The sequence below is a fragment of the Kwoniella europaea genome, chromosome 1, assembly GCF_036810445.1.
Source record: "Kwoniella europaea PYCC6329 chromosome 1, complete sequence".
NCBI classification, from domain to species: domain Eukaryota; kingdom Fungi; phylum Basidiomycota; class Tremellomycetes; order Tremellales; family Cryptococcaceae; genus Kwoniella; species Kwoniella europaea.
The window spans coordinates 7140734-7166028 of NC_089487.1; the positions used below are offsets into that span (position 1 = coordinate 7140734).

At 44.7% G+C, this 25295-nt stretch overlaps 9 protein-coding genes across 9 annotated transcripts; 5 read left to right on the plus strand and 4 right to left on the minus strand.

The window, feature by feature from the left end:
* Positions 1–446: 446 nt before the first annotated feature.
* V865_002729 (uncharacterized protein) lies at positions 447–1271 on the plus strand (the record flags this gene model as incomplete). Its single annotated transcript, XM_066226528.1, has 1 exon — positions 447–1271. The coding sequence occupies one exon, from the start codon at positions 447–449 to the stop codon at positions 1269–1271; it is 825 nt and encodes a 274-aa protein (XP_066082625.1).
* A 231-nt stretch (positions 1272–1502) lies between these two features.
* Positions 1503–8205, minus strand: V865_002730 (uncharacterized protein; the record flags this gene model as incomplete). Its single annotated transcript, XM_066226529.1, has 16 exons — positions 1503–1573; positions 1645–2181; positions 2281–2363; positions 2438–3657; positions 3716–3924; positions 3986–4154; positions 4235–4489; positions 4567–4748; positions 4826–4957; positions 5074–5380; positions 5465–5629; positions 5775–6030; positions 6132–6963; positions 7034–7169; positions 7299–7994; positions 8092–8205. 16 exons carry the CDS (start codon positions 8203–8205, stop codon positions 1503–1505), a joined length of 5364 nt encoding a protein of 1787 aa, XP_066082626.1.
* A 1155-nt stretch (positions 8206–9360) lies between these two features.
* Positions 9361–10810, minus strand: V865_002731 (uncharacterized protein; the record flags this gene model as incomplete). Its single annotated transcript, XM_066226530.1, has 6 exons — positions 9361–9535; positions 9602–9748; positions 9841–10037; positions 10109–10226; positions 10281–10447; positions 10568–10810. The coding sequence occupies 6 exons, from the start codon at positions 10808–10810 to the stop codon at positions 9361–9363; spliced, it is 1047 nt and encodes a 348-aa protein (XP_066082627.1).
* Positions 10811–11411: 601 nt separating this feature from the next.
* V865_002732 (uncharacterized protein) lies at positions 11412–14397 on the plus strand (the record flags this gene model as incomplete). Its single annotated transcript, XM_066226531.1, has 8 exons — positions 11412–11558; positions 11652–11945; positions 12020–12697; positions 12779–13208; positions 13321–13792; positions 13886–14066; positions 14144–14218; positions 14293–14397. 8 exons carry the CDS (start codon positions 11412–11414, stop codon positions 14395–14397), a joined length of 2382 nt encoding a protein of 793 aa, XP_066082628.1.
* Positions 14398–14633: 236 nt separating this feature from the next.
* On the minus strand, positions 14634–15522 carry V865_002733 (uncharacterized protein; the record flags this gene model as incomplete). Its single annotated transcript, XM_066226532.1, has 2 exons — positions 14634–15294; positions 15407–15522. 2 exons carry the CDS (start codon positions 15520–15522, stop codon positions 14634–14636), a joined length of 777 nt encoding a protein of 258 aa, XP_066082629.1.
* Positions 15523–16754: 1232 nt separating this feature from the next.
* Positions 16755–17240, plus strand: V865_002734 (uncharacterized protein; the record flags this gene model as incomplete). The annotated part of the gene is made up of 1 exon (XM_066226533.1): positions 16755–17240. One exon carries the CDS (start codon positions 16755–16757, stop codon positions 17238–17240), a length of 486 nt encoding a protein of 161 aa, XP_066082630.1.
* Positions 17241–18768: 1528 nt separating this feature from the next.
* Positions 18769–19275, plus strand: V865_002735 (uncharacterized protein; the record flags this gene model as incomplete). Its single annotated transcript, XM_066226534.1, has 1 exon — positions 18769–19275. The coding sequence occupies one exon, from the start codon at positions 18769–18771 to the stop codon at positions 19273–19275; it is 507 nt and encodes a 168-aa protein (XP_066082631.1).
* A 120-nt stretch (positions 19276–19395) lies between these two features.
* On the minus strand, positions 19396–22184 carry V865_002736 (histidinol dehydrogenase; the record flags this gene model as incomplete). The annotated part of the gene is made up of 3 exons (XM_066226535.1): positions 19396–19624; positions 19764–20119; positions 20190–22184. The coding sequence occupies 3 exons, from the start codon at positions 22182–22184 to the stop codon at positions 19396–19398; spliced, it is 2580 nt and encodes an 859-aa protein (XP_066082632.1).
* Positions 22185–22509: 325 nt separating this feature from the next.
* V865_002737 (uncharacterized protein) lies at positions 22510–24578 on the plus strand (the record flags this gene model as incomplete). Its single annotated transcript, XM_066226536.1, has 5 exons — positions 22510–22568; positions 22620–22708; positions 22766–22872; positions 22927–24046; positions 24106–24578. 5 exons carry the CDS (start codon positions 22510–22512, stop codon positions 24576–24578), a joined length of 1848 nt encoding a protein of 615 aa, XP_066082633.1.
* Between the last annotated feature and the right edge of the window lie 717 nt (positions 24579–25295).

Sequence of the window (25295 nt, forward strand, 5' to 3'; positions counted from 1 at the left end):
TAGCTAGGTACAAGCACAGTCACTGAGTGAGATACTACGAGTACTAGTTGAACGAAACGTGATGTGTGGGTGTATGGTGTGATGTTATGAGAAGGAAAGAGAGTTTCGGCCGGTTATCAGATAACTACATCATACATCACACAGAGGCAACAGTGCATCGAGTGAAAATTCAGGGTAAACAAGTTTGAGCAAACAAACCGGATTCTCCTCTGCTTAAGCGCCACGAGCGTGAACTCGCAACTCTCATTTTTCGGCAGGATGTCGAGCTTGAAGCCAGTGATACGGGTTATCTGATAGCTAGCAATAAAGGTTATAGCTACGACGATTTTCGACCGACAAACCGTGAAAAGAAGAAGGGGAAGAAGAGAATAGATCGGCTGTATGCGGCGAATTTTCCATTGGATCCCACTCAGTTGAAATACCAGATAAAATCCATCTACTAGGTCATGCCTGTTTCAACTGATTTCTCATCACCTGTATATTGGTCCAACCGATTCGAATCTGAGTCCTCGTTCGAATGGTTGATGTCGGATGAAGACTTGCTTCCATTCTTGGAGGAAAATCTTCCTCAACCGTTTTCAGGTCAAGATGACGGATCGGGTACGATTCCGACAGTCGATAACGATGATCAGCAACGGTCGACTAATGCCAGTACAACTCTGGATATTCTACATTTCGGATCAGGTACTTCCTCCTTAGGTTCATCCCTACAACGGTATTTCGATTCGGCCAAATCTACGTCCAAGACAAAGGCAAAAGGAAAATGTAGAGACAAAGTGCAAGTGTACGACTCAGATTATGTACCAACTCCTCAATCATCTCACCCTTCGGACGTCGATGTACCATTCATATTATTAAATGTATTATCACTACAATCCCTGAAATTTAATACACCAGAGGATAAATGGGATTTGATAGTTGATAAATCAACTTGTGATGCTATATCATGTGGTGGCCCACTACCCCGTTCGACAGTCGACCAAGGGGAGGAAGAGGAAAACGGATCTATATCGAATCCCATAGAAAGATTATTATACAATTTATCCAGAGTGACTAAAATCGGTGGAAGGTGGATATCTATATCTTATTCTTCTAATAGATTCGACGATGAGATATATACAAAATACGGTTGGAAGTTGATCAAGAAACAAATGATATCGACAACATATATCTCTGGTGGGAAGATTGTCAAGGATTCGAGAAGTGGTGAGGAGAGGGTGGTACATGAGCCTGAAACGGGGGTGTGGATGTATGTTCTAGAGAAAGTATAGCCAGAGTAATCAACTCAGACATCCCAGAATTTTACCGTACTCCTACTGTGCGGTTGATAACATCTTTGTCACTACAATCGTGCAATTACCAGTAGACATGCTCAATCTGTCGCTATGCATATAATACAATAAATTATGGATCGGGCTAGTTATAAAACGTATCATAAAGACAAGAAGGAGAACACGAAATATGAATGATTGAACAGAGAACGAAACATGATTGCAGTGTTGTTATATGGGTAATCCATCAGGTCCAAGTGCAATTTTCACTTTCTTTTTCTGTGGTTTCTTCGCACTTGAACCTAAGTTATCATGAACACCAACATCAGTCATCTTTACCTCCCTATGTGGGCAAATTATCATTCTAACTCACCTTCAGGTATACTCTTCCTCTTTGAATTACTCTTCTTCTTCCCACCATCATTCTTGGGTGTATTTGTACCAGTACCCGTCCCGCCGTTGGAACTCGGTTCATCCCCGAAATCCTCATCTTCGTTATTCCCCGTTCCCTTATTAGGATTCTTAAAGAATCCATCATCATCATCGTCATCATCGAGACCACCAAGGGAATCTCCAAATCCAAATCCATTCCTTCCATTCCTAGTTGTAGTAAGTGTAGGAGCGATATATCCATGAGCCTCAGCTTGTTTCCTCTTTGCTACACTTTCAGCCAACTCCTCATCATCCATGAACAAACTGGCTATCTCGGATGGTTTGGCAACGTCGGAGATGGATTTCGTACCGACTACTATATCCTGTACGTCCTTTTTCGCTCGGGCCATCTTGAGGATTCGCTCTTCGATTGTTCCTCGGGAGATCAGTCGGTAGACTGTGACTTGCTTGGTTTGGCCTACTCGGTGGGCTCGATCCATTGCTTGAGCGTCGGATGAAGGGTTCCAATCGTGGTCGTCTAGATGTACAAGTGTCAGCATTTGGGTTTCCTCTTAATCTTTTGAAACAGGCGTAGTTGCATTCAAAAAAGATGAAGGGTAGATTGGACTACACCTACAGAAGATTACAGTATCCGCAGCAGTCAAATTGATACCCAAACCACCCGCTCTGGTACTCAAGCAGAAAACAAAGATATCGGGGCTAACACAAGTCATACAAGGTCAATATACGTTTTCTACCAGAGAGAAATGGTTTGTCATTCGATGTGGACTCACTTAGTCTGCCATGAAGTGACCATATCCCTCCTCTCTCCGATCGGTGAACTCCCATCCAACCTCAAATACTTGTACTGTCTGAAGATCAGATACTCCTCTATCAGATCCATCATTTTGGTCATTTGGAAATAAAGTAAAACCCTATGTCCACCATCTTTCAGTTCTCTCAACAAATCATCCAACCGGGCTAATTTCGCAGAATCAACTACTAATCGTTTAGTAGGTGGGACCCTAAGTGTCGATATAGGTAATTGGTCGTTGGGCGTCGTATCTACCAATCCCCTAGGTGAAAGAACACCGTCAGATTGTGATAGGTGAGATAGACGTTTGACTGCGAGCGGATCATCAATTTCGGAAGGGGATAGACCATATAATACGGCTCTAGTCAAGGGATCATCTAGAAGTTTATGATCTTGATAATTCAGATAAGATCGATTGAGAATGACAGGTTTGATCAGAGGAGCGATGACATGATCGGAAGCGAACCTTGCGTCAGGGCGAGAGAGGAACGATTGATTCCATACTTGAGTGGTAATTTCCCTCAGGGGTATACCATCAGGAGAAGCCGCATGAGGTACTTTCACCGGTACGTTGAATTTCTTTCTACTTGATGGAGCTGAGAAATCATTTTCATCGATATAGGGACTATCCACCACTTTCTTTTTCTTGGTGGTCGATTCGTTGAGAAGGGAAATTAGTGGATGGGATTTGGCAGATTTGGATATTTCCGAAGGTGATTTATCGAGTATCTTCATGAATCCATATTCATTATTGTTGATATGCGATTGTTGGTTGATCCAATCTTCATTCCATATATTCATCAAATTCCTCATCACGTGCGTATCGCTTCCTGCTAAGCTTTCTTCACTTGGTAAATCCACTTTTCCTCCGTCAGTCCAGATGATTTTAGGTAGATTCACTTCGATAGGATTCCTAGCTGAATCAGGTAGATATAGTTGATCTCCCTCACGAGCGAGATTACCAGATTGAGAGAAACTTCCGAACATGTATGGCGAGACTACGTCGGCTCGTTCGAACAAGTCAGGATGGTTACACACTTTTCGGAATTGCATGACCAAGTTCATCAAGTTCTTTGCGCCTGATGTGTCGGTCGCGTTGTTGGCTTGGGCGATCAGGTCGGATATGGAAACTCGTTGTCGAAGCGCCTTGTAAATGTTTCGCTGACGTTGCGATAGGTCCACAAGAAGATCTATTTCAATCTATAACAACGAAGTGCGTCAGCAACGGATCGTTCGCGGTGTAAGATTTGGCACTCACCTTATCACCCAATTCCTTCTGCACATGCTTCTTGACACGTCTCAACATGAAAGGTTTCAAGATCATATGTAATCTTTTCAATTGTTCAGGTTTGAGGGAACCAGCAGAACCACCTGCAGCATTTTCGATATCTTTCGAGAACCACTCGGAGAACTCCTCGTGGGAATCGAACAAGGAAGGCATGATGAAATGCAGTAAGGCCCAGAGTTCTTGACGAATGCATATCACGTCAGCTATTATCTGGATATTTCCGGAAGAAGAATAGCTCACCGTGCATGGAGTTTTGAATCGGTGTACCAGTCAAAAGCAATCTATTTCGACAATGTAGAGAAAGAAGAGATTTCCATCTAGCACTAGAGGAAGATTTGATTGCTTGAGCCTCATCTAAGATCATATATTGCCATTTCATTCCTTGGAGGTATTTCTCATCTTGAACGGCCTACCATGCGAGATTCATTGGGTATTTATCAGCTTTTATACTCTCTGCTACGATCAGCTAAGGGTAATAGACCCACTCACCAATTGATAACTTGTCACTAAGATATGGAAGGGTGAACTCTCGCTAAATGTCTGATTCTTCCTTGACCAGATCCTTCGAAGGGTCTCTCGATCTTTCGGACTACCCCAATAAGGTAAAGCTTTAAGACGAGGTACGAATCTTGCTAATTCCTGCTGCCAATTGTGCAATGTCGATGAAGGTGCAATGACTAAGAAAGGTCCCCAAAGGTTGTGCACTTCCGCCAAGTATGCGAGAAGCGATATGGATTGGATGGTCTACATATCACCGGCAAATGATTAGCTCAATCGTACTATATACAAAGGCGTCACGGTTGAGAAGCAGTTTTACTCACCTTACCCAGACCCATTTCATCCGCCAGAATACCATTGATACCTTGTTCGTACAAGTTACCCAACCACGTCAAACCCTTCAATTGGTACTCTTTCAGCTGAGCCATCAACATTTTAGGCTGAGTGATAGTAACTGAATTTTCACCCAATGAGGGATTCTGGAAGTTGAGCTCATCACCGTCCACTAAAAATCCAGAATCAAAATCAGCTACAGATTCCACATGTGGATACTATATATGTAAGCTGAGTATGATCCCTCACTTGTATCATCCTCTTGGGCAGTACTAGTCCGCTGTGCATTAGCTTGATCGAACGCAGCAGCTTTGTCCTTAGCAGCTTGGACAGCTGCGTGAGCTCCCCTAGCAGCATGCCGTCGTAGGTTCTCTTCGTCGTCTATCCAGATATGCCAAAAATCAGCTCTGTTTTCTCGACCAAGAACACTTCGCCGACTCAATGCAGTGACTCCGAATGCGATGACTCTCCTTCCAATCATAATCGAATTGACTCACCATCATCATAATCTATATCTGGTAATACCTCTCCACCATCACCCAATCCCAATTCCTCATCTTGATGTTTCCCTTCCTCAAGGGGCTTCTCCATACCCTCAGCCTGTTCAGCCTCATGAGTCTTAATCTTCTTTCCAATGAAATGACTATAGAGTTCTGTCTGAGTTAACAAGAAATTCAATTTCCTAGCTTGTCTCTTGGATTCTCGAGCTTCTTCCTCCTGTTTGGCTTTTTCCAATGCCTCCTTCTCGGCTTTCTTACGAGCTATCAATTCTTCTTTCTCGTTCTTCTTCCAGTAAACCAGCATCTACGAGGATCAAGCAACAGTTGATCAGCAAAATTCTTCGATTGACGAACCAACAGATTGAAGAGAGGAGATCAAACCACATACCTCTTTGACGACCCTCTTTGCCTTTGATATGGAATCCCTGATATTCTTATTCCGCTGAGTAAGTTTGAGATTCCTTTGACCATGTCCGTTTCTCACGGCAGCTTGGATACGCCGAGAAGCGGATTGCTTGACGGTGGTATCGTACCCTTGATAGACTCTGTAGATCTGCGAGAAGTCATAAGAGGGATGAGTATAAGATTTTCGGTTTTCAACAGCTATCCAGCAACTACGCAGACAACCCCATTGGTTCGACCTCCGTAGCAGACGCCAAGGCGAGATACCATAAATATGATTTGCAGAGACCACTTACCTTCGGTACATCCCTTACCACATTACTCCACACCATCTTCTGTAGATCTTCAACCAGACCCAATCTCACTCTCGCCTCGGCCTCGGATACACCTCGAGGATCATAAGAGTTAGGTGCAGGACCAGGGGGTTTCTCAGGTACAGCTTCATTAACAATTTCCGATCCGGCAAAGGGAAGATCCAACATCGCATTGACATCATCAGGTTGTTCGGGAAGTTGAGATTGTGGTTGGGGTGCGATGGCAATAGGTTTCTTCCTTTATGTCCTCCAGAAGGTGTATTTGCTCCTGTGGCGGGTGCGGTTCCCACAGAGGTTGATGGTATTTCCTCTTTTTCAGGTTTCGAAGGTCTCGTCCACCTCCCTTTACCTACACCAGGTTCTTTCGCCTTACTCTTCTTCTTACTTCCGGTATGTGTGACAGAACCTTCATTCATGACACTTGAACCTCCTACTGATCCAGCTCTCATCGATCGATCTTCCTCCATCCATTCTTCGCCTATCAAACCATCAGAATGTCTATGACCATGAGTATGGTCATCCTCCGAATCAACAAACTTGATCTCTTCATTATCATTATCCAATTTCCTTTTCTTCGCTTTGGCCTTGGATGGCTTCTTACTACTACCACCAGGTGGGGGCGGTTCATCCCCTAGGAGAGCAGCGATATCCGCATCTGCCTCACCATTGACCGTTGACGCATCTCCGATTTCTGACATATCATCCATGACGGAAGACTTCTTTCCTTTATCTTTTTTAGCTTCAATCCCTCTAATCCTCTTCCATCCCTTTGCTGGACCAGGTTTCTTACGAACCGTACCATCTTTATTAACCGGCGCACCGCCTTCCTTCTCTTTCATCCTCAACCACATTTCATCCTGGACAGCTTTGACATCGTCCTCTGTGAGACCGGATATATCATTAGATTCAATCTTACTTATCACCTCTGCTCTTGTCAATCCACAAGGTTTAACAATAGACATGGGATCTTTCGATTCTTCTTCTTCCTCTTCATCTTCATCATCATGGCTTTCGTCATCGCCAAAGTCGGGAATGGGCGCGTCGGACGGCGGGAAAGCAGGAGAAGAAGCTGCTTCATCGCCTGCCAAGCCCAGTAATTCGTCGTCAAGATTGACTCCTGGTGCTTTACCACTACCGCCTTTGGACTTTCGATTATATTTGCGTTTGCCTTCTGTAGTGCAAAAAAAAGAGATTTGTCAGCGTTGTGCAAGATGTGAATCTTATGATATGATGGAACGCACCTTTTGGTTTGCCTTTACTCGATGAAGCTTCGTCCATGATCTGACCGGGCATCTGTGGTAGGCTCAAAGGTTCTTCAGAAGTCAAGGTGGATTTTCGAGGTTGTTTCTTGTTACTGCTGGTGCCATTGACTGGGGGCTGCGACAGTGAACAACGAGTCAGAACATACCCATCCAAATGGTAAGAAGGATATTTCGTTATACTGTATAATGTGAAAGATTGGTGGGGTTTGTACAACGATAGCATGGATATGCAAAGAGGACATACCTTATAGGCCAGGACAAACTTGTTGACCTCCTCAACCTGATCTTCCCTCAGATGTTGATATTTCTTCAAATTCACTTCCCATATATCCTCATTCCCCAAAAGTTTATCATCCGGTCTAATCGCCCTTGACCTCGTCGGGATGACAGGCGGAGGTTGTGAAGTAGATTTTATAGGTGATAGCGAAATGGATGATCTGGGTCTGGGTAATTCCCCATTTCCATTAAGGTAGGGACTAGGAGAGATGAATCTTGATTTGGTAGGTGAAGGTGAGTTGTATTCTGGATATCTCCTACTACTACTACTACTACCACCGCCACCACCACTTCCTGCGATGTCTCGTTCTCGATCTCGAGTTGTGAATGATGATGAGGTAGGATTAGGTGGTAAACCCTCATGAGCCCTTATGCCCCTTTCTCTACTATCTGTATAACTCGATGGTCGACCAAATCCACTTTCATATTCGTCATACACTTTATCGTAATATGCTGCTGTAGATGTACTTGCTGGAATAGAAGGTGGATCGTAGACTGATGGTCTACCATATCTACTACTTGATGATGAGCCTACACCAGAGGGATAGGCGGGTGAATCGTATATCGCTGATTGGGTGACTCTTGGTGGTGAAGGTGGGTTGGAAGGGTTTACGAGGGCTGATAAAGACATTCGACCGGAGGGTGTGGGGCGAGGAGGAGATGCCTGGCAGAGGAGGAAGAGGGTGAGTTGGTTCAAGGGTATTAAGCGAATAGATGAGATACAGATGAATGGAGAGTGTCGAGGATGAAAGTCAACTCACCTCCAATATTCTCCTGTCACCACCATTCATACTCATTCTGCTAGTGGGCGATGTGATTGATCCGGATCCAGAAGATGGTCTCCGCGTATAATGTGAATGATGAGGTTCTGACATCGTGTCGAAGATGATACACTTCTTCGTTATATGCTGATGTGATAGTTGTCGAAGAGGAAAAGCGAGAGTGGAATGGATGTGATGATTAGGTGACGTGTACGTTGTTCCTACAGGTGCAAGTGAATAGGGTTGGGTTGGGTCGGGGTCAGTCAACCATTCAACTGGTTAGGTATATGCATCGGCTTGCACCAGCGGTTTGAGCAACTTACTATACGATGCTTATGCCGTTTATATATGATACACTACACGCTCATCTATCTCTTCATTAACTGGATCTAATGCTGTACAACAATCCGCAGTGATGTTGATCCAATCTATGTTTCACTCGGCGAGTGAACGATGCATCGTTATAGTGACAGCTGGACTGTATGGTGGGTCAGTATGATGTATGATGGATAGCGAGCAAGCGATCTATGGTGGCGAGGTGGGGTGATTTGGGAAGGGGGGAAGTATGGAATGAATGTATGGAAAGTATGAATGCATTCTGTCTTTGACTCTTTCTCTTTCTTTGGGTTGGAGTCGGAGTGGGGGGGTTGGGACCGTTTCTCCCTTTCTTTTCCGAGTTGCCTACCATGGTTATGCTTTTCCATTTTCATCATTTTGTGGTTTTTTATTATGGTAGGTGATTACTTCCATCCAATCGATATCCTATCTCACTCCGTCCCTGAAATCGACATCTATACCAGTAACAAACACGTAAAACACATACATAAGACACTTTTGATACCGGATTCACCACGTGGAGCATACATACCTATCCTAATCACACGTCATGCTCCATCAACATAGGAGAATCCTATAGGACCGTGTCACACTTGTGCAACAATCTCCCTCTATGCTGTTCTCAGCTTAGCGTCACGCCTGGCTCACCATCCCTTATTTTCCATCTGCAGAACAGCATAGGAGATACAGTATGCACTAGAATGATTCAGATCTACGAGGTTTCCATCTTGGATACCCACCCATGCACTGAGCTTTCGCTCTCTTGTCACACCGATTAAACATACTTTACAAGCAATCATCTTTCTCGACATACACCAATTACCTAGTCCAAGATTCATCGTGAAAGACATGCATAAAAACATATATATCATATTCTCCACTTCCATTCCCTATTTCCCATTTCCCAATCCCCATTTCCATTTTCCTCGCATCCTACACCTTTGCCTCAGCCCCGCTCTTCGTCGTGGTAGCTTGAATCGCAGGAGGGACATTAGGTGACGGTACAGTAGAACTCGATGTTGCATTTGGTGAAGTAGCAGAGCCTGAACCTCCTGGAGCAGGTGAGGAGGAAGCTAATCTTGCATCTAAAGCTTTCAATGCGAGAGCCCTGTGTTCAAACGTTGATCAGGTCATCATTCTCTACTCAAGTAGCATGATATGCAACTATACTCACCTTCTTCGTTCTGCTTCTGCTCTGGCACCTCCTGGGCCAGGTAACAATGAATAAGCACCGGCGTTTATGGGTTCATCCCATGCTTGAACTAGTTTAAGCTTAACGGCGAGTTTGAATACTGTGTTACCCAAGAAAGCTACGTATGGTCTATATATATTGTATGATCAGGTTAGCAAGTCCTCTTCAGTTTGAACCGGTTTGTACGATGCAAATTCAAGTACCAGACGTCATACACTCACCGAATGATGGGTGGGAACCAATATTGGAAAGCGAAAGTTTCACTCCTATCACCTCTGAATTCACCGTTCTCCGATAATTTGAAGAATCTCAGATAGACCCATGCGACTATGAAACCGAATTGGATGAGGATGGCTGGTGATGGACCAAATACCACTACCGCTACGTTGGAGATGAGAAGATGGATACCAGGGAGTGTCTTATATAGGTGTTATACAGTTAGTACCCATTTTTCCACACCAAGAAAAACTAAATAATTGATCGACATACCTTCACTCTGACTTTGAATTTACCTAATAACTGAACTTGATGTTCTGGTATCAATTGGGTGAAAGCTACGAGGAAACCGACTTGTAATCCTGATAATCCATGGTATGGTAAACCGTATCTGCAGCGGATGTAAGTTAATTGTTTTCCTTTGAACAAACCCACATCAACTTACAAAGCATCCTGTTGACCCAGTACGAACCACATCAACCAGCTGAATCCAAATGCGATGATATTAGACCCGACAATGGTGATGATACTGAACTTGATCAGTTCACGTATACCCCAAACTCTCTCTAGGTAGCGACATGCCAATGGTATCGAGATCACTGATATTATGAGCTATATGGGCAAAGTGAATATCAGTGTTTGTGACTAGCTGGATCGAGAATTAGTGCAGCTCGGAAGATGGCATAATACAATAATGATGGTTTTCAGGGCGTGGATGGGATATGCACTCACCCCGAACAAACCCAGTTCCACCAATCCCGCCGTCAAGAACGTCCAGGGGTACCAGATACTTTTCCCAGGAACCAATACCAACCATGGTAATTGACTTCCCCAAGCTCCAGGCTCAGGTGAATTGTCCAGGGCGAGGTACGACAATCCTTGACCTATCACCGAGAGTAGGATGATGGTCAATGTGATGAGTCGTGTACCGAGGGGTATGGACGATAGGAATGGGAGGAATGATATGGCTGGCATGATGGGTGGATGTGCTTGATACTCTGACTACAGCCTTGATGATGGTGATGTATATGGTTGACTGTGGTTGTTGGATGAACCGTACCTGCTCTTTTGATGATGTTGTCAGGTACCGAATGCCATGGAGTTGAGAATCTGCGAACGGATGGAATGGGATGCATCATGATGATCAACCTTTACCTTTACCTTTCTACGCGTCCGTGAACAAACACATCCCACAGAGAGGAATATTTTGTGGCGCCACTTTACTGTATTTTATCCCAACTGTTGCTATAACCGTATACACACACATACCTTGGGAACCCACCTTTGGAACTCAACGCTCGAGTAAAGTCATTATATCGAATGTTTATCCTATTTTCAAACAACGATAGCTTACATCCCTCATCCACTGCAATACATATCATACAGCACCCCACCTAGTATAGCAGCAACCTACCGCTCTCCAGTACTGCAAATCACATAGATTCTCTTTGCAGTGGATACATATCGCCACCGTAGAAAACAATACTTTATCCTTCCAGCCATCTCGTCAGCTCCAACCCAATTCTTTGAAGTATCCTATTCTACATGTCAATATAACATAGACAAGACCAACAATATGCTACCTTCAGACCCGCCAAAACCTTCCAGCCGGGATTTCGATCCTTCAGCGATGACTGTCGATGACGATGTAGAGATGAGGAGTGAGGATGAATCGCCCGGTATAGAATTATCAAGTGTGGAAATAAACATATTGATCTATCTGGTATGTCCAGCTCAATTGTTCCTCTCACATCAACTCGATCTTATACCTAGCTTGTGAAAGACTCGAGCTAACTCGTATTGCAATTATCATCAGTATCTCCTCGAATCGAATTTTACCCACACAGCATTCACCCTTCTATCTGAATCCAACCTTCCCTCGACATCCTTATTCCAGCATTTCAACCCATCTTATCCTACACCCTCAAACCTGAATAATGGAAAATCGAGTAGACCCAACGGAGCGACACCCATGCAGGGTACTTCCAAGTCACCTGTGCAGCCGAACTTTGGCAGATCAGAGGGGAGAATTGAAAGAGGAGAATTGATAAGGAAGTTGTGGAAAGCTGTAAGATGGGAAGAAGTCGAGAGGCACGTCGCGTCGAATGGGGTAAGTAAACTCAGCTCACCCACTGATTTTGACTGGATAAAACGAGAGCTGATGCACAAAGTCGGTCTGGGAAGGAACCATACAAACCATCTTGTCCTAACCCTTTCCATCTACTTATACCTCATGTCTGTCCACCCTCTTTCCCATCATCCGAGTCAAATCCACCTCTTCCCCTACCAGAAGCCTTACGTTCGTCCACCCCTCCTCCTCCCAAACGTCCCGAAGCGTTTCCTCCTCCATCGATAGCATCCAACGAAGCTGGACCATCCAAGACGATCACTGCCAGTGGGGAAATAAGGAATAAACGTAAAGCCAGACAACCTTCTTCCGAAGCTACCTCACGTCAACCTTCACCCGAAAGATCTAATTCGCCTGCAAGGTTCAAATCGTCAGAGAAAGATAGTCAGGTACAGAAAAAGGACAAAGAGAAGAAGAAGAAAGCAAGATTAAGTGAGGGAACTGAAAATAACGATAATAACATGGACATCGATCAGGAAGAAGACAGTACCCCTGTAGATAAGAAGGAAAAGGAAAAAGAAAAAGAGGTGAAAATCAAATCGCCGAAGAAGAAAGATACGTTAAGCCTGAAAGTACCTAACTCGACGGCAGGGTCAAGAGCGCAAACTCCAGAATCTCGGAAACCTTCTCCATCGATAAAGTCGAAAGATTTGCCGAAAGATTCGCAGAAGAATGGCGACGATGAGATTAGTGATGATGGCAGAGTGGGCAACTGGGTAGAGCATCGAGATGCAGTGAGTATAATCGTAATTCCACAGAATTAAGCAAAATTGTACCCTTTTGGAAATGCATGCTGATCTACTTGATTCGTTTAGGTCTCCTGCGTAGCTTGGAACCCCAAAAATCGTGATGTCCTCGCCACAGGATCAGGAGATGGTACAGCCCGATTGTGGGAATTCACCTCATCCTCTACCTCTCCAACAAGTCATCTGACAACACTGAAGAAACCAGCAGTGATATATCACAAATCTATCGAATCGTCCAAGAAGAACGTCACTGCCGTCTGTTGGCATCCTGATGGTACGATGTTAGCTACTGGATCATACGATGGTGTGGGAAGACTGTTTACCCCTAGTGGAAATATGCACGGGATCATGACGTATGGAAGAGGTGCTATCAACGCTTTGAAGTGGAACCCTTCCGGATCAGCCATCATCATGGCGAAGGATGATTTCACGGTGACGAAATGGGGATATGGGTTTGATGGTAAGATGGATTTGAAAAATAGCTTTGATGCGCATACTAGTGAGTGAACGGTCCACATCCAAATTCCTTAGTCATACATATAATTCACCTTTGCGTCTCGCTCTGAATCTAACGGATGATGGAGCTGATCAAATCACCTCCAATCTCGCAGAGGAAGTGAACGACGTCGACTGGCTAGATGACGACGTATTTGCATCGGCGGGTAACGATCATACCATTTTCGTTCATCGATCTAACGATAAACGACCAAGGTTCACATTCAAGGGACATTCCGACGATGTGACGAAAATAAAATGGTCACCACCCACGTCGTCTGGTAGTACTAGTGGTACGACGAGATTACTAGCTTCAGTATCGGATGATGGGAACTGTATGATATGGAAATTACCTTCGTACCCTGAACCATCCAGTCGTACGGGTGGATCAAGATCATTGAGTCCAACAAAGGGTAAAGAAGGATCGACGGACAAGGATAATGATGATTATTTCAATGGTGGGACACCTGTACCTGGAGCAGATCATTGTCTACATCGATTAACGGTTGTTGGTGGAAGTGAAAATAAGAGGATGAATACGCTGGAATGGAGTCCTTCGTGTGAGAATGGGAGAATGTTACTAGCTGCGTGAGTTGATATCAAATTCTTCGTGCGAATCATGATGATGAGCATGTCTGTGACGTGACTGGAGCTGATACCTAATTCTGCACGACCTTGTAGCGGTGGTCAGGACTCCACAGTGAAAGTGTTCGATGCCCTCTCCGGAGAATGTTTACATACCCTAGCCGGGCTCGAGACTGGTACTGGCTCTTTAGCATTCTCCCCAGCTTCATTTGGTGGGAAATTGGGTGCGTTGGCTGCTGGTGGGTGGGATGGTCATCTTATCGTATGGGATATCGAGGTGAGTATCAGCTGCGACACAAGTCTCCCGATCTCTCCCTACCATGTGGAGTAACGTAAGCTGATTTGGATGAATAGTCTGGTAAAATAATGTTGCAGCATGACATAGAAGAGGATGCCAAGAAACAGAGTGTGAGAGAACAACCTATGATGGTGAGTCCGCTTTGTTCAAAGTTCACGCCCAACGCTTGTCAGGGAAGCTGATCTTGTTGATTCATGCGATCTAGCTCGCAATTGCGTGGAGAGAAGATGGAAAACATTTGGCTTGTGGATTACATAACAAGAGTGTGATGGTGGTCAATGTGGATGGGTTGACGGTGGATGATAAATAGTGTCACGTCATGTGATAGAAGTGTAGATGAGAGGGAACAAGAGGATGATCTACAGATTATTTGAGGTTACTTATCAACTTTCATTGTTTCATTTGGGTTTCATGGGGAATAGAAGAAATGAAATGAAATGATATCCATTAAAGTATAGTTTAGGATTTATATATTATCAAAGTATCAGAGTGATGTAAATTGAACATCTACTCAACTGTTCGTTCATTGCCGACTGATATCTCATCCTACGACCCCGTGAATGATCTCAGACATTCTTTAAATGATCCACAAAAACTCCCACTACCTTGTTCAACTGGTGAACCATCACTTGTTGGTTCTTGATGTCGAAAGTCGCTGCTTTCGTGGTTGTTTGGTCCCCTCTTCTTGTTCCTCCAACTTTCCTTGGGGTAACAGCTAGGCCGCAATATCCTCATTGCACCTGGTCTGACATGCGTGCCGTATTCCTCATCTTCACTGGGTCGATCTTCCAGCGCTTCAGTACTTTTCGATCTCATCCAGCTCACATAGGGAGGCTCGGTCACTCCATATGGTGCAAATGGTGGGGGATTGACAGGAATCAATTCGGAGTATTGGGTTGAAGTTCTAGTCATCCCATCTGCTGCCGTTGGTCGGGGCTTTGGTTTGTCTTTGGACTCGTTAGCGTTGATACCTTCGCTGCTCAGCTGCCGATTGCGGTCATCGGTTGAAGAGGCACTAGGACTACTCGACACGGATGAGTGAGTCGCCTCATCTTGAGTGGCAGTCATCTTGTGTTCTGCCGATGTAGAATTGGTAGCTCGAGGTTGATACATATAGGGATCAAGTGGTCCGTCGATGGTCGATCTTATAGGACTAGGTCGACCCGAGGAGCATTCAGAAAGCTGGGAATTGGCAGAAGCAGGGATACTGTTTAGATATGAATCGAAGACATCCAGGTGGAGAGTCAGTATAAACTTCCATAACAATGCTGCACAGTACCGTACGATTCTCACGATAAATCTAAGTAAGACTCACTTACCCTAAATGGGAGTGATCTCGATGTTGGGAGGGTTCCACGTTGGTATCGATACGACTAAGTTGAATTGAGTTTGATGGACCAGTATGGGAATTGGAAGAGGACTCATCGGCATCCATATTGATGTACATAATCTGACGGGTTGTTTTCAGAGTATGCACAGTAGTAGATCCACCAGAAGTCCTCAAATGAATTATGCTTAGGCAAGACAGCGGGTTGATAGGAAAGTAACGGGACTCGAGTCGAAGAGAAATAATTATAACAGATAGAAATATAACTTATACACTGCATGTAATCAGATCAAACATGTTGACTGAATATTCTACTTATAACGACAGTATGTAAGAAAGGAAGTGTACCGTCTGAGATAGCGGATGATGTAATGATGAACTGACGATAAAAACATTCTCAAGCGGAGTCGCTGCTGTTCATAGAGCAGGATAAAGGAGGTCATATACTCATGTCTCTGAAAGAACCCAGCACAAGCGTGGTGCACATCATAGGCTACTGTACTCGACAGAACGACAGTTGGTTTTGGCAGTGATCCCGAACTTCTGATAAATAATCCTAGAGCTTGGGTATGTGTGTACTTCGGTTCAATTCCCTAGCTGAGTCCACTTACTCGGTGTGTGGTACACTGTAACTATTTACGGACTTGCCAGTACTGGTATCGTATGACAACAAACTACGTGGTTTGATGATCTTCATATGTACCAGCAAACGGAGGCCATTGAAAGAACTTTGTCAAAAGATTACTACTTTGCCCACCTCAATGCATCCTCTCGCCTTTTCATGGAAATGGAACGAGACATTTGCAGGGATCAAATACATACAGGATCCGCTCTGAACTTTTGTTTCAGTTGACATCTTCGCAGCGACATCTGAGAACTACTGGCTACCGCAACTTCCTTAAGCTGGTGAGACCGACAAATGGCCGAGTCAAGGCCCAACGGTCAAAGGATACGATGCTGAGCAAAGTACAAGGGTGTGATTCGCTGTGAGACTCGGCCGATTGCAAATGTTGTAAGATAGTATTTAGTCAAGCAGTATCGGTGTCTTATATTTTACTGGCAATTCCGTATAAAGGATTTGCGAATGTCCGTTTTGGTCTTTAGTCCTTCTAATGAAGACGTTGCGGGGCTTTTGGGTCTAGATGATTCTTACGGGAACATCAAGCAGAGAGACACGGCGGAAGCGAATAAAGAGGTGGGTCAGCTTTTAGATTTAAATATAAAGATCTTTAGTTTAAAATTACATCCACTTCGTGTATGGAAGTTTCACTCATTTGCCCACCTCGTTTTGTTTCTTCTATTTCTTTGACAGACCCATTATCTCGAATCTGCCAATCAACATGTCTGATACTCCTTCAAGTAATGGTTCCACCAGGGATGGGATCACCGTCACATCCAGAGGGCTGGAACGTCGAGGATCATCTACAAAAAAAAGCTCTCGTCAGAGCTCACAGGACAAACATGAACGATCAATGAAGGAGCAGAAAGAAAGGCTTTTCGGAGGCAATGAGAAGGAAGAACAAGATATTCGCAGGGGATTGACCGCATCTAAATGGAGTGGTGTATCCAATTTTGGAGGTAAAAATATCAAGACCACCACTCCCGTAGGATCAAAGACCAAGTCGAAGTCTCAGTCATCCTCCACTGATGATACAAAGCAAGGAGGACAAGAAACAATGGAAGCTGTTGAATCCGCTGGATATGAAAGTAGTAATCAAGATGGCACCGATAGAAATCCCAGTACAACGAGAAGAAGTTCAGTGATTTCCGCCACAAAGTCTGGTCCGAAGATGAATGCGTTTCTCAACTATATAACTAAGACTTGAACACGATCTTGAGTCCTGTTAATGTCGTCTACATAGTGTTTGAGTTGACGCCGATGAGCAATTGCTAGGCTAGGTGGATCTTGCTTCTGTGATGTGGCTTACATAATCAGTTCATTTCGTACAAATGATCCTCGACGTTGTTACTACTGTAGAATGACATTGGAAGGGCCGTTCTGGCCGTTCTCTACTAGAAAGACCGCCCCATCGTTTAGATGCAGAATTTTCCTCATTCCCGGATGCTCATCGTTCACTTACAGTATGCAAATACGGTACGGTCCCCAAAATGACCGCGGTTTTCATTATACGTCATCCGCGGCAATGCCTTGAAGGATATGTCTAGCTTCTTTGAAGAGAGGAGGTAGCAGTGAGAGCATGGGAATCTCTGTGATCTGCATTGTTCATCCTGGTCAGTTCCCCATCACGTTCACCTTGTTTCGATCGTATACAGGATGTTCGTGTGTTTCAATCGCCATCCGCTACAACCTTCATAAACCTTAGTTGATTGTTGGACCTTTGCTCGCCCGGATCTGTTCGCTGCGTCCAAGCCCCAACGTATAGCTTCACACGAGTCGACACGATGGCGGAACACAGTACCCGACCTTCCAATATCTTCAGAACAACCAAGCGAAGTTCCAAGCCTAGTATATGGGAGGATGATCCCTAGAAGAGTCGAGCCAAGGAGGACCTCGCTAAGAAAGAAAGTATATTTTTTGGTGATCGACATCTAGAGAGCAGGACGAGAGAGATGTTAAATAAGAGTAAATGGGGCGAGTTATTCGGGTGGAATGAAATGCACCTCAGGCTCGGATCTATCAGGGGGAGGTCGTACCACTTCAACCTCATCTTCGAAAAAGAGTCATAAGAGTACCGGTAATGCTCGTGACACGACGTCATATGGCTTGGGACTGGATTAAGAACCTAGATTCCCCATACCTAAAAGAGGCGGAACGTTCTCTGATCTCATGACGCCCAGACATCTGGAGAGAAGGAGATTCTCAGATGGCCAGATTGGATTTATGAGCTGGATAGCTTCGAGTGGGCATAAATCGAGTCGTACGAGGCGTTACTAGTTGTTGATGTGGCATGTATGAATTATATTTCTGAAGGATTCCCATTTGTGTCGATTTAAGTTACTACATTATGATGAATCATGTAACTTATTTTATTTGAAAGTGAGTTCCGGATCATCGTAGTCGAGTATACTCCTTCCTAATGAAAGGTTGGTACTTACATCAAGTGGCGATGTTCTTTTGTCCCACCATAAGAACCTGAGATCATGCAGTACACAGCATCAGACATCGTCTCCTTCGTCCTTTCCCTTCATTGGAAAGTATCTACAAATGAGATGATCCCCTCTACATCCTTTGATCTCTTCACATCCTTTCAGCAGCACTACCAAACATAGAAGGATCGTCCTCATCACTGAATTATCACAAGTCACAGAGAACCATGAGATAGTTGAGGATTTCTTTGGTTAACCTTGAGAGGATATAGGAATCAGCCTCATTCTGAGATATCTCAACTGTTAATGTCTGAACATAGTTCAAAACAGGCTTCAAAACAGGCTTCAACTGAAAAGTCCAACTATAAGGCAATTGGATTTGCTAGATCTCATGGTAGCCATCAGACGGGGTATACCACAATTGTCAGGAATAAAGATGGGAGTATAAGAGGACTGAGACGTAGTAGGAATGGAAATTGTGTTACGATAGGGTCAAGGCAACCTGCAAAGAGTCCAAGCTCAAACCTGAGTTCAGGCGATCCAGGAGAAGAGGAAAAACAAGTCGATGTGGAAGAATTGGGTTCTGAGAGTTCATCACAAGAACATGAAGGTGAAGGTGAAGGTGAAACCAGGACTGAAGAAGGTAAAGAAAACACCGTTCAATCGGTACGATTTACTGAAGATACTGATTTTACCACTAAACGTACATATACACGTAACAAGAAGGGAGGACGTAGGAGAGGAGGCTCCTCGAAAACTTGCCAAGGGTCTATGAAGACTTTGAATTATCTCAGTGGGTACTCACGTAGATGAAGGATAGGTTTTGGAAATTGCGAAAACATGATTAATCGCCAAATAGAATGAGGGGGATTGATATAACCATGTCAATGCATACTATCTACTAGATCGTATCTGCATTGAATCTATTTCTATTTATTTGTTCAGCTCTGCCAACCTTACTCTCACGGCATTCGCATGAGCTTCCAATCCCTCTCTCTCAGCCAACCTCACAACGCTTGGACCTAATACTTTCAAACCATCACCCGAGACGAGCTGAGAAGTGATGTGTTTCTGGAAAGAGAGGGTGTTGACTCCTGAGAATTGACGAGCGAATCCGTTTGTAGGAAGCGTATGGTTAGTTCCTGAGGCGTAGTCACCGCATCTACACGATAACCTATTATTAGTATGTCTTCGACATTTGGTATTTTGACAGAAGAAAGGGTGGCATCCGTAGGTATCGTAATGGCCTGTGAAATGCCCAGATGTGTAATATGATCATCGAGTAAGGAAGCACAACTTACGATTCAGGGGAGAAAGCTCCCACAAAGACACTTCCGGCATTATCGACCTTTTCTACGGCTTTCGCTGAATCTTCCAAGTGCAAGATCAAATGTTCCGGAGCATATTCGTTGGAGAAGTCCAAAGCTTGCTGTTCGTTATCCACCAAGACGATCACACTCTTCTTGATTGCTTCTCGGGCAATGGCGACTCGCGGTAAAGCTTTCGCTTGGATGTCAATTTGATTTTCGATTTCTTCGAGGTGTTTCTCAGTGAGGTTGATTCCTACTAACACCACTTGAGAGTCGGTTCCGTGTTCGGCTTGCGAGAGGAGATCTGATGCTACGAATATTGGGTTGGCAGTGTGGTCGGCAATTACCTAGAAAATTAACAGAGAAAGACCATCAGCCTCTTTTTCATCACAATGTACGACAAAACCATTGACTTACCAACACCTCTGATGGACCAGCGGGCATATCAATGGCAACCAACGCATCTGTATCATTCTGCACTAACATCTTGGCAGCAGTCACCCATTGATTACCCGGTCCAAAGATCTTGTCTACTTTGGGTACTTCGTCTGTACCATATGCCATGGCTCCAACAGCCTGCGCACCACCAGCTTTGAGTATACACGTGACACCTGTCAATTTGGCCACGTAGAGTACTTCAGGGGAGATTGATCCGTCCGGTCTTGGTGGAGTGGCAAGTACGATCGTCTTGCATCCTGCCACTTGAGCTGGTACACCTAACATTATCGCAGTGGATGGTAAGATCGCTGTTCCTCCAGGTACGTACACTCCGACTCTGGAAATTGGTCTAACGAATCGAGAACATTTCACTCCTGGCATGGTCTCTACTTCCAAAGGTTTCTTCTCCGACTGAGCCTCGTGGAACTTCTTGACATTCTCATAAGCTATATCAATAGCTTTCTTCACATCTGATGGTAGTTGATCTTCAGTGGGAGTCTGGAATGGTGGTAAGAGCACGTTTGAGCTGAGATTGGCTTTATCGAATTGTTTGGTCATGGCTTTTAATCCTGCATCACCTTCTTTTCTCACTCTTTCTACTATGGGTTTGACCTTATCTATCATTGCTAAAGAGTTCAATACTGGTCGAAGTAACAATTTCTTCTGTTCTTCCTTGTTCAAAGTTGAAAGTTTGACATTTCTCATCTTGATTTTCGATTGGTCTACTTCAGGGAATGACTGAGGTATAGGTTCAGTAGGTTTCGATCCTTCTTTAGCTCCTGCTGGAAGTTCTGCTTTGGCGGTACCGGCACCGTTGATCTTTTCTTCCCATTTAGGTTTGGCATCGCCTTTCCTTCTAGTCACCTTGAGTGATTTCTTGTCTAAAGCTCCTTGAACATCTTTCAGACTGACGCCTTGAGAGATACATTTGGCCAAAGCGAAGTAAAACAAATCGGCAGCTTCAAATGCAATTTCATCCTTCGTCTTTGCATCGCACAGCTCTTCAGCTTCTTCCATTATCTTACTCCTAAGTAACTTCTCGTCGGTAAATATCCTCTTGGTATAACTTCCTTCGGGAGCGTTGGATAATCTAGATTTGAGGGTGTTTTCAAGTTTGGCTAGACCAGTGAAATTTCCAAAACATGTTGACTGAGTTGGAACGTGGCAGAAACCTGTGCCATGTTGAACCACCTCGAAGATCAACGCATCGCTATCGCAATCTGTCTTGACGGAGAGTAATTCCTGTACTGCACCGGAAGTTTCGCCTTTCCTCCATAATCCATGTTTACGAGATTGATAGACACCCTTTTGGGTCACTATCGCCTCAGTCACTGATTCCTTTGATGAGTAGACTAGACCTAATGGCTGACTGGAATAGTCTGAAGAAGAGACGATAGTGGGGAATAAGCCATCAGGTCGATCGGAGATGATAGGTGCAAGGAAAGCTTCGGCGATTGATAAGTGGGAAGAAGTGGTTTTGGGGGATGTGGATAGATATTCAGTTGGAATGACGTAGGAAGATGGTCGAGATGACTTGATAGATTCGAGAAGTTCTGTAGGGTTAGGTGAAGGGTTTTGAATGTAGATGTCAATATTCGTTGCACCAAGAGATTTGGCAGTGTGGGCGCTAGATGAGATCAGGTAGATACCGCTAATTTGTGAGAACGACTGTTGATAGTTTGTTATTTCACTTTCATCGATTTTGAGTATCAACCTCTCCTTAGGTACCTGGCCAGCGAGTTCTTCCACCTGTGATGGAGTGACAACGATTTTCTGAGCACCGTTATCGAGGAATGAGATTAGGTCATCGGATGATTCGGCAGCTTGGACGTAGTAGCTCGCTTGGGGTGGTAAGGTTGGAAGTACGGCTTGTACGAGGGTAGCTGGGATCAGGACTGGGCCGAGTAAGGCGAGAGAGGGGAGGAGAGTAGACCCCGATGGGTCTATGAGAGGGAGGAAGGGGGGTGTTGACATTTTGTCTATGTTGTTGAATTGCAAGATGCTATAGAGATGGATGAAATCGGATTTTGATTCTTCTGAAAAAGTCAAAAAGTCGGAATGACCATCATCGTAGAGCATAGTGATCGAGTCAAAGGTATCAACCACGTGTTGAGAGCAATACGTGGATTTATTTGTCTCTTATCACTGCTAAGTTACCCATAGTGTTGTAAGCTCAGACGCGTTTAGAGGTTGATCGTAATGTTCACTTTGGACCGTGCTCTCTGCAAGCAAGTACTGTTGAAACATATCTCTACAGATATAGCAGAACCACAAAGCCCACAGGGCTCTAGATACCACCATGTCATCCTACGAGACAGTCACGACAGGTCGGTCGAAGCGAAGCACTGCGGGAAACCGGTAGGTCATACATCCATATCGTAATGTCATCGGTTAACGATGTTGAGATAGTATGCGAGAGCTTCTCGAAAAGGCTCATCAGGAAGACGAAGACGAGCTATTCAAAGAAGTTGAGGATGATGAGGAATTTGCTGCCCCTGGTGAGCTTGCTCGGTAGCCCACATGTATCGTAAATCTGACGATTTAATGTGTCATAGTGGAAGTAAAGGATGTATACCTCGAAGAATTCGCTGATACGGATGAAGAAGTTGAGGAGGATGAGGATGCTGAAGAGAGAGCCATACGGCGAGAAGAGAGGCAGAGGGTGGGTCATTCACCAATTCATGAGCCAATACCGTACTGACCAATATACTCATAGGCAAAAGGCAAAGGACGAGCGATTTATGATCCACTTTCATCACTCAATAAGAATCGACTGAAACCTTCCAAACCCGATCCTACCGCCAAATTACTATCAGACCCTACGATATCCCTCCTTGATCCGTCCCTCGACCCATCTTCCATGGCTCCTTCTACACTGGTTCTGGCAATTCGAAAACAGCGTAGAGAAGCCAAGCGAGAGCAACGTTCAGAAGCTCGACGAAGTAATCTCAGAGCGTCGACTCTAAAGACTGAAAAGGAGATATTGGAAAAGGAGAATCAACAGAAGATCAATCGTGATAAATACCCTTCGAGGGGTAAGAGGAAAATAGTGGATGATGGACCGAAAACTCAGGATGAACTCATTGCAGCTGCGCTAGAAGAAGAGGAGAGAAATAAAGAAGCGTTAAGGGATTGGCTGAAAAAGGAAGATGAGAAGAGAGAATTGAGAAAGATCGGTAGGAAGAGAGTGAAAGGACCGAGGTTGACTTGGGTCAGTAGGACGGTGGGTAAATTGGTTGAGATCATAGGCGAGGAGAGTGTGGTGAAGGAGGTGGACAAGGGGAAAAAGAAGGATGAAGGGGGAGAGAAAGAGGTACCGACAAAGGGAGTTACAGTAGATGGATCTCCTGCTCAAATCCAAACGATACCATCAACGATTGAACCTCAACAGACTGCCAAAGAGGATTTACCCGGAATATCTATTTCGGAAGCCGCAGATGGACCACCTACCGATCAGCCCGGAACGACTGAGAGTGCTCAACCACAGAAAGAGAGTACCTTCGATACGCCTGCTCAGAAGAATACGATTGAGTCGACCAAGTCATCCGAACAAATAGAGAAGCCACCGAGTGATTCCTTGCAGCAGACTGCTATAAGCAACGATACCTCAAAACCGGCAACTCATGATCCCAAGAAACCTATCATACCCGTTCCGCCCATTTCTCAACCTACTAGTATAGTACCAGTCCCTGAATCAGACGAATCCAAATACACTCGAAACTACCTGATCCTCTCGCAGATACCTGGCGGTCTGACCGAAGAAATCAAGTTGATCTTGGGTGATCATGTAGAATGGGATAGAGTGCTTTACATACCATCGCGTAATAGACCTATCAGTATGTCATCTTTACCTTTGTTTATTGTGTAGAATGTAAGCTGACGATTATGAGGGCAGATCGTAAGCCGCCTATATGCCCTTTTACCGGTCTGCCAGCGAGATATCAACATCCATCTACTTCCATACCGTACGCTACGAAAGAGGGGTATCATCAGATTGAAGCGCTCTTGGCTGAACGGTACAAATATGATGTGGGAGGCTGGTGGGTAGGAGGCGAGGAGGATGTATGTGCGGATGGGATGGAGGGGGTGGCAGGGTGGTGGGAAGCTGTCAATGGGGGGTGGTTGGGAGGAAAGGAGATCCCCGAGGAGGAGGTACTAGAGCAGCCAGAAGATGTGGATATACCGATGGACATTGAAGTTGAAGATGTCAAAGGGAAGCGGAAGAGGGGGAAAGATAGTCAGTCAGCCACCCCCGCCCCTGCCACCAAAAGAGCTAAGGGGAAGGGTAGAGTGAGTGTGGTAGAAGAGACACCTATGATCTTGGTAGATGATATGAAGAAATCGAATAGTAAAGGAAGGAAGAAGTGACCCTCTCTTGTTGTATGCATGTCCCCGTTGTATTGTAGTGACCTTTATTGGCATAATGCATATCCATGTCCAGCTCTGATCATTCATCTATTCGTCTAAGAACGCAGCATGCCTTGACATGTATATGACCGAGATGGAGAATGCCACACTGGCTCGGCATTTCGGAGTAACCGTCCTGACTATTTTTTTTTTCTGATTCCCTTTTTCGTATTTTGGCCAGAACAGATAGGTACCACCGCACCGTACACCACTACCACCATACACCACCACACCGATACTCCACTCACTCTCCCTTTCATCAAATCTTCATTCATCTACACTCTCTTATCTCTTCAACCCAAAAATACTCTTTCAGCGAGAGAGTTATTAATCCTTCTCCCTACCTAACTTATTCCTCCTTACCTACCCAAACGAAAAAAAGTTAGACAAAATGGTAAGTTACCGCTTTCTTCGCCGCTCTCCCCTTGGGCAGTTGAACAATGACTAATCGCCGCTTTTCCACTTGATATAGGTTAAGTAAGTCTCACTTCCCCTCTGCAACAACACCTCTACCACCTCGACTAGACCAGAGAGAAACGATAAGATCCCTGCTTGAATTGAAGCCACGGTGGAAGGATGAAAGTGGCGGAAGGGAAATTATCGTTTCTCGATGGATTTTCGACCTATCTCCTTCGTTTCTTCGTCGATTTGGATGTTTCTGGGATGGATTGAGAGCTG